The sequence below is a fragment of the Canis aureus genome, chromosome 29 (genome assembly GCF_053574225.1).
Source record: "Canis aureus isolate CA01 chromosome 29, VMU_Caureus_v.1.0, whole genome shotgun sequence".
In the NCBI taxonomy this organism is placed as follows: Eukaryota; Metazoa; Chordata; class Mammalia; order Carnivora; family Canidae; genus Canis; species Canis aureus.
The window spans coordinates 31,707,255-31,720,917 of record NC_135639.1 but is presented as its reverse complement, the minus strand read 5'-3'; the positions used below and the strand labels follow the sequence as shown (position 1 = coordinate 31,720,917).

Sequence of the window (13,663 nt, the reverse complement as noted above, 5' to 3'; positions counted from 1 at the left end):
AAAAATTGAATTCATACAGACTATTTTCTGTCTATAATAGAAATCAACCTCAGAAAAATATTTGGAAACCTGTCAGATGTTAGAAATTAAATAGCACTTTTCTGATCAACCAATGGTTTAAATAAAAAAAAAAACCCACAAAATTTGAAAATGTTTTGAAGTGAATAAAATTGAGAAAACTATATTAAAATTTGTGGGATGTTCTAAAGCTGTGCTTGGAGGGAAACTTTCAGTTTTAGAAAGTTATATTAGAAAACAATAAAGGTTTAAACTCATTTATGTAAGCTTCCATTTTAAGAAAGCACATAAAGAAGAGCAAATTAAACCCAAAATAAGAAGAAGGAAGAAATAATAAAGGCATCTATGAAAATTAATGAATAGAAAACAGACAACAGAGAAAATTAGTGAAACCAAAATTTGGTTCTTTGGAAAAAATCATAAAAATGATATTTAGTTGGACTGAAGAAAATAAGAAGATATATATTGCCAACATCAGGACTGAAAGAGGGGATACTATTACAGACCCCACACACCTTAAAAGGATTATATGAGAATATTAGTATCAACTTTATGTAAATTTGACATTCTATTTGAATTAGACAAATTAGTGGAAGATATAAACAAAATACAGAGAAAAAATAGAAAGTCTTAATAGCCTGTATCTGTTAAAGAAATTGAATTCATAATTTAAAACCTTCACACAAAGAAAACCTCAGCCCAGATGAATTTGTTGGTGAATTCTATCAAACATTTTAGGAAGCAATAATATCAGTGCTATACAAATTCTTTCAGAAAGTAGAAAAGAGAACATTTTTCATGTCATTTTATGAGTTCATCAGTCACCTGATACTAAAACTTGAAGACATTATAAGAATACTACAGACCAACATCCTTTATGAATGTATGCAAAAATCCTTAACACTGTATTAACAAATCTAATTAGCAATATATAAAATTGATGATACATCATGACCAAGTAGGGTTTACTCCAGGGAAGTAAAATAATATGTTTACAATACATATATTCATCAAGGGACTTGTATCCAGATTATATAATATATTCTTACAACTTAATAAAAAGACAACCCAATTTTTTAAATGGGTAAAAGATTTGAAGTGACATTTCAAAAAAAGAAGATATGTACATATGAAAATATGTTCAATATCATTAGTCATCAAGAAAACACAAATTAAAGCCACAGTGAAATACTACAACACACCTACTGGAATGATTAAAATTAAAATACTGATAATATAAAAAATAATAATAAAAAAATAAATAAATAAAATAAAATACTGATAATATTAAGTGCTGATTAGAGTATGGAGCAACAGAACTCTCACATATTGCTGATGTCACTGTAAAATGGGACATCTACTTTGGAAACATTTTGGCAGTTTCTTACAAAGTTAAATATGTACTTTCCATGTGACGCAGGATTACCACTCTTAGGTATTTACCTAAGAGGAATGAAAACAGATGTTCACATAAAGACTTCCACATAGATGTTCATAGCAACTTCCATCATTTTAAAACCAGAAACAAATTCCATCAATGGGTGAATAGAAAAACAAATGGATGTATATCCATATACTAGCATACTACTTAGCAATAAAAAGAAACAACTAATGATACACATAACAATGCAGATGAATCTCAAATGTATTTTGCTGACTTCCAAGTTCTGGAGTGTCCTTTTCTGGATTCTCCTCCATTCCCCTACTTGCTCCCATCATACTAATCTGGAGCCTCAGCACTTCAGGCCTTAGTTAATCCAGTGGCCACTCTGCCTCCAGCCTTTCAATTTTCAACTGCACTTTGTCAGAACAATCTTCATAAATGCTACTTCCTTATATCATTGCGAAAACTAAACAAAAATGTAAAATAATTAATATTGTGTTAACATTTAATGCAATTCTTCTAATGCCCCAGCTTCCAGAACTCTAAGATTTCTTGCCAGATCAATACAATAAATTTTCCTGTTACTGAGACTGTACGTAAGTCTTCTAACTTGTTCTGATATTCTATTCAATGAACTGGATTTGAGACTCTTACCTTAGAACTGTATGGTCAAGGATGTAATACAAATCAGCTCTCCGTCCAGACTTTTTTCTCTCAGTCAGAGGCAGTTCCAGTCTTCCAGTTATCCAGGCTTGAATCAATGGAGTTAGTGTGGACTCATATTTCACCCTATTCCCCATATATGATCAGTTAACATTCCCTTTAAGTCCTTAGACATTTCCCTTATATCTCTTTCTTTCTATTAAAAAGATTTTATTTATTTATTTGAGAGAGACAGAGAGAACAAGTGGCAGATCAGCAGGGGGAGAGAGAGGGAGAATCAGGCTCCCTGCTGAGCAGAGAGTTCAATGCGAGGCTGCATCTCAGGAGCCTTAGATCATGATTTGAGCTGAAGGCACACACTTAACTGACTGAGCCATCAGGCACCCCTGTTTCTTTATGGAGCCCTGGTCAGTACCAGAGTTTAGACCCACATCTTACAACAGCCTGCTTGCAATAATCTTCAAATTGTGTCTTTTGCTTCTAGACTTACATGTGAGATATTTGAGACTTCAACAATGGGGATAGCATTTTCAGAGACCTACATTGCCATAAGTATTTGTATATATTATTCTCATAAAAACCCTGCAAGGGAAATAAGAAAAATAAGTGCACTGAGTACTTTGTTCAAGGTGATACAGCTAGTGAAGGACAGAGCCAGCAGGATTAAGACCTAGGCCCACATGGCCCATTTATAAGTAAAAAGAGATAACAGATAAAATTTTAAAGTTCTACATTTGTCTAGGGTTAAAAAGGGAGGAGACTTGCACTTGAGATAATAGACAAGTGCTTTTAAGTAGGGACTTTTATTCCACTTATTTTCCTTTAAGGGTTATTCTAATTCTCAGCCATTATTTTAAGTACAGTTACCATCCTGAATAAAAGTTCTGTTTGATATTCTCATAAAGTGATGACTCTGATTTTAAAGATATTTGAGTGGCTATTTGGTTATCTTCAAGGTCTTGAGATTATTTGTGCATTTCATTTGCCTGACATACATACCAACAGACATACTCAGTAAATGTTGGGTGGTTGAATGAAAGAATTATAAATATCACTTTCAAGTTTTACAATATTTAATGCACTCATTTAAGAACCCCATAAGGTTGGTTGCATTATCATCTCCATTTTACAAATGAGGAAACCAAGACACTCGTGGCCAAGTTCATATGATTATTGGCAGACCATGGTTTATAAACAGAGATTGAGGCAACTAACTCATAATCCCTTACACTAAACCACAATAGTATCTTGCTTCTTGGCTCATGGAAGAATTATCTTGGTGGTCAATGAGATTGTTAGTAGAATTAATATATGCATCTTGATGCTTCACATTTTAAGATGTAGGCCAAGGGTTCTTAGCCTTGGATCTTTGGATCTGTGGTCCATGGACAGGCCCTATGGGACCATGTATCTCATGCAATTTGATTAGAGTTTGTGTGTGTGCATAAACACATTTTTTCCTTGGGGCAGAGACCTACAGCTCTCATCAGATTCTTAAAGAATTTTGTAATAACCAGAAGATTAGTTATTATATAATAATGGACATGGAGAAATATTTGGGATTTTCCTGAGACAAAATTAAAGTTATTAAATGTTCAAAAATACTTATAGGTCAGTTTATTTGAAGGAATGTCCACAGACTACATTTTATCTCTGCAAAGGATACTTTGGTTAGGGGACTAGAAATTAATATTTATTAGGCACAACTAAATGTCAGGTATTTGGGATCCCTGGGTGGCGCAGCGGTTTGGCGCCTGCCTTTGGCCCAGGGCGTGATCCTGGAGACCCAGGATCGAATCCCACATCGGGCTCCCGGTGCATGGAGCCTGCTTCTCCCTCTGTCTGTGTCTCTGCCTCTCTCTCTCTCTATCTCTGTGACTATCATAAAAAAAAATAAATAAATAAAAAATAAATAAATGTCAGGTATTTAACATATCTAAGCTTATCTTAATTCTTGTATCACTACCAGAAAGATATCATTTTACAATTGTATAAAGTGAGGCTTAGAATGGTAAGAACATGGCGGATAATGTACTGATAAGTGGTAGGACTAGGGTACCCAGACCTAACTCTGAAGCTGGTACCACCTCACCTTGTGGTTAGACCCAGTTGCTAAATGCCAAGGGCATTCAATGTAACCAGCCTTGCTGAGAGGCAGCTCTTCTGTGGTTTCCTTACAATACTACCTAGAAATAGAGGCTGAGTTATATGGCACCTTCGGGCCATTTTGAAGAACAGGAATTCAGTTTGGCTTTAAGATCATATCCCATTCACATCTCTACATTCTGTTCTTTGGGACTCCCTTTTAGACAAGTCTGTCACAGCTGCAGTGGGATTGGTTTAGCTCCCAGACTGTAGGGTATCTGAACCATTGGTCTGGCTGACTCATTATAGCACACTTTAGGCCTCTGGTGCCCACAGGCCTCCTTTTCCCATTTCCATTGTCCATTTGAACAAAGGAACAGTCCTCCTCCTCCTGCAGCTGCAATGGAGTTAGCAACATCCTTGAAACACAAAACAGGAACTGTAGTCAATTGCTTCTTTGAGCTGCTATGCAATGTACTTCTTGACTAGCGACTTTTATTCTACCTGCTAGCTTGCATGAAAATCTCCCTATGCAAAACCATTTGTTTGTCAAGCACTGCAAATCATGGACAGGGCCTTTGAGATCTCTTAAAAGCTTCTCTAGTTTCACAGAGTAGCCTATACCACCTGCACAAGAAAGTTTTAGAGAAGTAGGTAGGCCATCCTCTTGTAACAGGCAGAAGAGACTGCTCTCTTGGATAGGGTGTTTCTCCAGCTCTGGGGAGAAGTGGATGCCTTGGCAGAGACTGGCTTATCTCCCATAAATTCTCCCAGCCTCTGCTCCAAGAAATGTACCCTAGCAGTGCTGAGTATCATTTGACTGGATTAATATTATCTCATGGCTATTCTCCTCCACCTAGCCTCACTAGGCTACCTGTGGGGGAGGATAGTGGGGATGGATTCAAAGAGGTTGTTATGGGGCCAGGAATATTTTGGTAGCAGAATAAATTAGTGAGAATTTACTCAAATAGAAAATAATTCCACACAGCACTGAGGAAAACTGAAACAGAAACCTCATACTCCATACTACTAATGGATGCTTTGCTTTACAAAAGATAAACCCAGTTTATCTGAGTTTCCTAGAGCTACCATAACAAAGTATTATAAATTGAATGACCTTAAAAAGAAAACCCAGAAATTCATTGTCTCCCAGTTCTAGCGGCTAAAAGTACAATGATCTTTACAAGTGGGTCTGTGTGTTACTCTGAAATACTGCCTTCCAGCCTTTCAAAATCTTTTCAGATTTTGCTCTTACTCAGTGATCAATTATTAGATTTATCTTAAGTAGCTTCTTTACCATTTAAGTACACAGTAGAATAAAAAGCTTTGATATGACAAAGTATATTACATTTCTGGGATGATCTAAGACCTTGTATGTGCCTGCTGATAATGGTATCTCTTTTATTCCTTAGTTTCATCAATGTCTGCTTTTCTGCTCTTGTTCTGTGGGATGTTTCCCTATTTTTGCCTTCATCCCCCTTTGAATTTTATATCAAGCTTAGGGTCCATTTAATAGACATGCAGATCAAAGAAGTATAATTATTTTTAATAAACAAAGCTAGCAACATAATTGTGGACAAGGACTTCTAGAAAGTTCCTATTCACATACATCTCCCATGGCTTAGTTGCAGTTTCCCACTCACAAAACAGACATCCCCCTTAATCTATACTTATAAATATTGTACATTATCTATATTTTATTTTCTACACATTGCAATTTCAACCAAGACATAATTGTCAAGCATTGGCAGTAGACATTACATTAGTGTACCAGTGACCATTGTGGTGGCTCAAATTTCCAGTAGCTTTGTTTTAATCCAAGAGTATTTTTTTTCTTATTTTGAAAACAGAGGGTTATTTTCATACATGACTAAAAAGACTTTACACCTATTTCTTTTAAATAAAGGCATTTATTTGAAGAATATTAGTAGCATGATAACTCAACCTCACCAAATATTCACAGTTCATCAGGTCAGGCAATAGAACAAGTCCATGTGAGCTTCTTATAAAGAAATGGATGACCACTTCAGTAGCTGCCTCCATCTTCTATTACTGGAGGATTCAGAATCCAAAATATGAAGTTTGGGGACTTTTTCTCAAAAGCAGAAATAAAGAAAATGTCTGAAGCGATGATGTTGACCTTTTTCAAAAAATCTATGAAACTTTAACTGCATATTTCAGTCTTGTTGAATCTTTTGTATTATTCTGACTGTCAATGAGAACCAGAGGGCTATATTGATGATTCTTGATAATTTCAGCAACACTTCCAAAGTACTACAGCAAGAAAACATAAATGAATTAAACGTTGGAATTTAACTTTGAGCTCTGCTCCTCCAATCTGCTCCCACTTTCTCAAGTTAGTCAAAGTTACTAGGTCTCAGCTGACATTCTACCCAAAAAAGTCTAATTTAACAAAGGCTGTAATCCTCAAAGTGGCAGATTCTGGCCTTGCCTGTAGTCGGTAACAGTAAAAACACTGGCAGCCTCAATTAGTGTAACCACTTAGAGAAATTATTTCATTGAATTATGATGTAATATTTTAATGGATTTTTATTTAGTAACAGGTGTAAAACTGTCATACACTGAGTTTCTCTACATTCTTTATAAAATATAGCTTATCTGTTATGTTGCACGAGTCTTAAATGCAAGGACTGATGGAATAAATTAGGTGTTTTAGTGTCAGAAGAGAGTTATTTCCCAGATTAATTCATGCTAGTTTTGTTTTCGTTTTCCATTTTGAATAAAGAAAGCTTTATTAAATTCTCATATTTCCATTTTTTTCTCTAGCTCCCAGAGCTACTTAATAATTAGTTTAGAGTTAATCAATAATGGAATCCATGCTAAGCTCTTACCATACATACTTATTTTCCTGTGTGCTAACTCCTATTGTCTATGGATTTTAATTTAAGGTTATGACAAATATTTTCCTGAAAATTTATCAAAATTTTAAATGAAAGATAAAATAAATATAATATACAGCAGGAAATGAAATGCATTGATTATACAAAAGTATTACAAGTTCATAATCATAAATAAATGCATTTAGAGTCATTTTCAAAAAAAGCAGTAATTGTTTTGCAACACTGCCAAAAATTTAGCAATTATCACTAACTGATTTTATTGTCTTTTCATTTCTTATATAAAGACAAACAAAATAAAAAAAATTTAAGCCTTTATTATTTGGATAGCTTCCAAATATCTATATACTGAATAAAATACTCAGAATACTGGTCAACTTTTTCAAATAAAATACCAGTTGTCTTTTAAATAATTGGCTATTTGAATATTAGATCAAGGAGGAAAGATGAGAGACAGGGGCCTTCAACTATCTTCACTATTTCTTAACTTGCTCTTCAATCATACAGCTCTTTTGCAATTGCCAATGAAATTCTTTTATAATATTCATAAAGACATTCATTTTGTTTGCTTGGCATAGCATGTTGTTAAATTGAATACAGTTGGAAGTTAAATTGATGGACTAAAGAACCAGGAAATGAAATAGCATGGCCTCTTTGAAGTGGATTCCAAGGGAAAAAGTATTTTCTGAACCCAGGAAACACAGGAGAGAGTTGCTATACTTACACAAACAGACATCCAGTCCCTGAGTATTTTTGAGTATTTCTTTGTTGGAGTGTTTGGGGCTTGAAATGTTTGAAATAGGGAGTTGAGGTGAGTTGAAATGCGTGAAGTAGGGAGCAGAGTTGAGGCGTATTGAATGTAAAATTGAGCATAACTTAGTTGCAGTTTCCCCTCAGTGCTTTTTAAAAAAAATGGCTACAGTAATTCATTGTATTTGAGATATTCATACATGGACAGAAAAACAACTTGTTTAATAACTCAAAATCTCATGGTCCATAAAATAAAGCAAACATATCAAAGCTACAAAATTACTGAATGCCATATCTACTAATGCCAAAACAACTTAATAAAATAGTTAAACAGTCAGTTGGTTTCTTTTTCTACTCATATACACTCAAACACAAATACAGGCAAACAAACTTTTCACAATATCCACATATCTGATATCATGTAACCAGAGTTTTCATTTTCCATTCAGATATTCAGTATATGGGAGAAATAACCTTTTAATTATAGATAAGTAAGAGTTTTAATGGACTCTGTTAGCACTTTTAGATACCATTTAATAATATGCTATTTGTTTTGCTATCTATAGGCTGGATGTGGGGAGTGAGGTGAAGTTCTGATCTATATTCATCCTGTACTAGGGATGAAGACTCTTTAGGCCAAGAGGAATCCCTGCTTACCAGAGTTTCCTTAGCAGGACAAGAGTCCAGAGCCCCTCTGGGAGCTCAAAATTTATGAGAATTTCAGGACCTCTAAACAGGATAGCTACCTCACCCACCCTTAAGCCTCTTTTAGAAGGACTGGACCCCTGCCTGGGAAGGCTTAGAATGAAGCCATCATCCAAAGTCACTCTGTCCTACTAGGATCACCACCATCTGCTACAACTGATTGCTACTGAAGAGCATTTATTTTTAAAAGGTTTGTCAGATAAAGGTTTCAGTGAGAATGAAGGTTTTTGTGAGTAGGGAAAAGTAGACAGTTCTGTTAAAGTTTAACTGGTATTAAATTATAATGCAATCTATATTTTAAAACCTAAGTTTGGTCTTGATCTATGGTTTGTGTTTTCATATTCAAGAGTTTTGCATTTCCAATTATCTTAGAATTTACGAAAAGCAAAATAAAATGCAAAACTATAAAACTCCTAAAAGAAAAAGAGGAAAAATCTTCATGAGATTGTATTTGGCAATGATTTCTTGGGTATGACACCAAAAGCATAACAAAAACAAAAATAGACAAAAAGGACTAAATTAAATTTTAAAACTTCTGTTCATCAAAGGTCATAATCAGTAGAATGAAAAGGCAGCCTATGGAATGGAGGAAAATATTTTGCAAATCATATATCCCATAATGGGTTTATATTTAGAATATATAAAGAACTCCAACAACACAAAACCAAAAAATCAAATAACCCAATTTAAAAATTGGCAAAGGACTTGAATAGACATTTCTCCAGCAATGATATACAAATGGCCAACAAACATGAAGAAATGCTCAAAATCACTAATTATCAGAGAAATGCAAATCAAATCAGAGAAATGCAATGAGGTATCACCTCTTACCCATTAGGATAGCTACTATTTAAAAATCCCAGAAAAGAACAGGTGTTGGTGGGCATGTGGCAAAGTTGGAACACTTGTGCACTGTTGGTAGGATTGTAAAATGAGGAAATCATGAAAAACAATACTTCAGTTCCTCAGAAGTTTTAAAATAGAACGACCATATATGATCCAGCAATCCCTCTTCTGGATATATACCCAGAAGAACTGAAAGCAAGGGTCTCAAAGAGATATTTGCACATCCATGTTCATAGCAGCACTATTTACAATAGCCATCAACAATAGCCAGATGCTCATCAACAGATGAATGGATAAACAGAATGTGGTGTATAATACAATGGAATACTATGAAGCCTCAAAAAAGGAAAGAAATTGTCACATGGTGTACAACATGGATGAGCCTTGAGGACATAATGCTGCATGGAATAAGCCAGTCAAAAAAAGGACAAACATGGTATGATCCCACTTATGTTAGGTATCTAAAGTAGTCAAATTCATAGAAATAGAAAGTAGAATGTAGAAAGTAGAAAAGTGATTGCCAGGGACTGGGGGAGAGTGGAAAAGGGGAGTTGTTTTCAATGAACATAGATAGGCAAGATGAAAAGTTCTGGAGATCTGTTTTATAACATTGTAAGTATATTTAACACTACTAAACTATGCACTTAAAATGATTAATATAGTAAATTTTAAGATATTAGAAGTTTTTACCACATTTTTTAAAAAGCAAAATAAAGAATACACTCATTGATAGAAGGCCTTATCAGTTTGTTTTATAAATGCTAGTCTCCTGCCTGTGATCACTCAGTCAACAAGTAAATTCATTCATTTAATAAGTACTAATCAAGTATCCACTGAAGATAGCTATGCTATGGTTCTGGAAATACAGAGATGAGTAAGACCTAGTGGAAAAGACAAACACTTCAGCAATTATGACACTTTCTAACAATTCAATTCAAACATTTTCTAACAAGTGCTGGGTTTGAAATGAGTATAGTTCTTTCTGAAGTAGTATTAAAAATATTTCTTAACTTAGATTTTTAAAATGCTATCTTCTCTGCTTAGATTGTTCTTTCCACTTTTCTCCTTATCTTTAACTTTCATTCTCCCTACTAAACTCAATCCATCATTCAAGTTCAGAACAAGTTTCACTACCTTTCTGATCATTTATGATCAGAAATAATCAGATCATTATTCCAGCCCATATATCAGGGCTTTCTTATAAAAACAAGCTGACTAAACAGATGTATGGTAAGCATTGAGTTTGGTCCAGATTAAAGAGGAGTTGGACTTAATATTTGGTTAGTATTCAAGACATACTGGAATGCTCTTCTCTTGCTACAGGCCCAAAAGCTCATTCTGGTCCTAGGGCTACAGAATAATGTTTCAACACAAGTTTCTGCATCTCCTCTGATCTTTCCCTGGTCATCTGCTTTGGTACTTGAGTTGAGATCCTAGTTCTTGACTTAGGAGCTTTGGACACTGCCTTGATTCTACTGACACTTCAACTTTGATTTCTATGTTTTCCTGAACCAAAATACTGAATCAGACTGAGTGCACTAAATAGCAGGGTAAAGGGACTGAGATGCAGCCTTTACATCATACAAGTCTTTCTTCCTTTCTGATTTCTCATAGGACATGCTGCCTGAACACAGTATTTTATCTTGTACTCTTTTTATGACATGCATGTGAGCTTTGCACCAAATACTCTTGAATCTTTTCTCCTCTTCTCTAGCATCTAATACACTATGATGCCATTGTGCTCAATACATAGTTATAGAGTTAGATTAAAAGAGAAGTTACTGACCTCTTCTCCATTTTTCTTTCTGCCCAAAGCATACTGCTTTGTTGCTTCAATAAATCGCACAGGGATATTATATACTCGCTTATTAAAGAATACAACTAGTGTATATGGCTGTTTGGAATCATGGCCAGAGCTTTTCCGAATAAGAAATGATCCATCCTGTTTATTAAAAGGAAAACATAACTGTGGTGAGTATTACTTATGTTTTCACAGGTTATAAATCATTTTATACCTATATTATATTCAAAAGGTAATTATTGAGCTATGTGATTTTTATTATTGGTTACAATTTATTATTTTCCAAGAAAATACTTCAGTAAAATATATACTTATAGAAAATCCTGAGTAAAGTCAATGCTAGATTTCTTTTTTAAAGGTTTTATTTATTTATTCATGAGAGACACAGAGGAGAAAGGCAGAGACACAGGCAGAGGGAGAGGCAGGCTCCATGCAGGGAGCCCGATGTGGGACTCGACCCTGGGACCCCAGGATCACACCCTGGGCCAAAGGCAGGCACTCAACCACTGAGCCACCCAGGCGTCCCAACGCTAGCTTTTTGATGCATGAAATAAGATGTTATGTTTATACACTTAGAAATGTGTGAAAGGACACATTAAGATTAAATATATAGGGCACTCGAACTAGAAACCATGTCTACAAGTTATGTATGAACAACAAAATATGAGACAAATTCCATTCAAAAGTACTATGAGGAAAAAAGCTGAAATTGGGAACCAAATCATTTTAGCTGATGAAAATTCTCTTCCCTAAAACTTATATTAAAGCAGAAAGGAACTGTAACACAACATACCAATTTAATTCTTTTCTAAAATATTCAAAGGGTGCCTGGCTTAGTCAGAAATGCATGAGACTCTTGATCTAGAGGTCATGAGTTCGAGCCTCATATTGGGTGTAGAGATTGCTTAAAATGAATAAATGAATTAAAAATCTTTAAAAAATAAATGTTCTAGAATCATAAATCCAAAAATTATGAACAAAAAATAGACAAAAAGCAAAAAAGAAGAAATGCAACAAGAATTGATCAAACTCAGGAAGGAAATCAAAGAGAAAGGCAAACCTATCTCAGTAATGAAGAAATTACAAGATGCCCAAGGGACAATATCTTTAAAAGGAGATATGATAAATGACTGAAGGAAGGCATGGAAGCAACCCAGACAATTTTTTAAAATTATTTTTTAAAGATTTTTTATTTATTTATTCATGAGAGAGAGAGAGCGAGAGGCAGAGACACAGGCAGAGGGAGAAGCAGGCTCCATGCAGGGAGCCTGACGTGGGACTCGATCCTGGGTCTCCAGGATCAGGTCCTGGGCTGAAGGCAGCGCTAAACCGCTGAGCCACCCAGGCTGCCCGAGAAGGAGATTTTAAAAAAAGGAAATACAATAGGGTCAGAGTGGCTGGAATGAAAGAAAGACAAAAAGGTCCAAAATGCATGTAATTTGAGATCTTAAAGAAAAATAGAATAAAGCAGAACTGCTTTTTAAGACTGGAGTTTAAGAAAATGTATTGGAAATAAGAGAAAACTTAAATCTACATATTAAAAGGAGTTCCATCTATCTGAAAAAATTGACCTGGAAGTCAACTCAGAGACATATTCTGGAAAGCTATTAGACTTTAAAAGCAAAAGGTCTGCAGAGCTTTCAGACTAAAATATGATATTATTTATAAGGGCAAGAAAATAACATTAGTTTCAAACTTTTCAAAAGCATCCTATAAAACAAGGCTATCCAGTGGAGCAACACTTTTAAAAACTCAAGACAAGGATATTATAACCAGCCAAGATATCCTCCAGGTTATCAACTTATGAATAGCTTTGAATGTGCAAGAACTCAGGGAATAATAATGTAAATATAGTCCTTCCTGAGAATTTACTACAAGGTGAGCTTGGTGAAACAAAAAGAGATAACTGGTGAAGCCAGCAAAGGGATTGATGGAAAGCATTTAACATATTTAATTACAGAGCTAGGACTAAAGCAAAGGTAACAAAAACCAATATGTAAATGTTATATATTCCAACAAAGTAGGGTGCAAGTGAAGAAAAATGGAAGGAAGAAAGAGAAAGCAAGGGAGAAGTGGCACTTTAACTTTGGATTTTCCAAACCGCTCCTAGTGATCCTATATGATTGGGCTTAGACTCTCCAAAAATTTACTTCCAGGTACTTTTTGCCATCTTGACCTCCATCTTTTAACCCATGCATTGATTCAAAATAGCCTGTTACTTTTCATTCTTGAATGGCTCTCATGTAGCGCCAAGCCTTACAGAGGTCTCACCCAGGAGCCTTATTCTCTCCCATTGTTTGGAGAACAGTGGAGCCTATAGATCCTTGCAAAGAAAGGACAAGTAGAAATGAGATGGAAGAACAAAGAGGGAGAAACTTGAAAGAGAGAGAGAGAGAGAAAAGGAGGAGGGGATGGCAATTGTTCTCTAATAAATAAATAAATAAATATCCCTGAATCCATAATTGTTGCACTTATTTAGTCAACGGATTATTGGGATGACAGCTGTGCCTATTGTAGGCCTAGAGCAGAATATGGGATCTAAAAATGGTCAAA

General features: G+C 34.9%; 2 protein-coding genes across 4 annotated transcripts in view; one reads left to right on the top strand and one right to left on the bottom strand.

The window, feature by feature from the left end:
• The window catches only part of ZNF518A (zinc finger protein 518A), a 109,251-nt gene that overhangs the window by 44,842 nt on the left and 50,746 nt on the right, over positions 1 to 13,663 (top strand). The window lies entirely within an intron of this gene.
• The window catches only part of BLNK (B cell linker), a 77,156-nt gene continuing 69,533 nt past the window's right edge, over positions 6,041 to 13,663 (bottom strand). For both annotated transcript variants that reach the window (XM_077878188.1, XM_077878189.1), the window contains 2 exons: positions 11,096 to 11,251; positions 6,041 to 6,424 (listed from right to left, as the gene is read on the bottom strand). In XM_077878188.1, the coding sequence (XP_077734314.1) occupies positions 6,305 to 6,424; positions 11,096 to 11,251 (276 nt within the window). In that variant the 3' untranslated portion in view covers positions 6,041 to 6,304. The remainder of the gene's footprint in view (positions 6,425 to 11,095; positions 11,252 to 13,663) is intronic.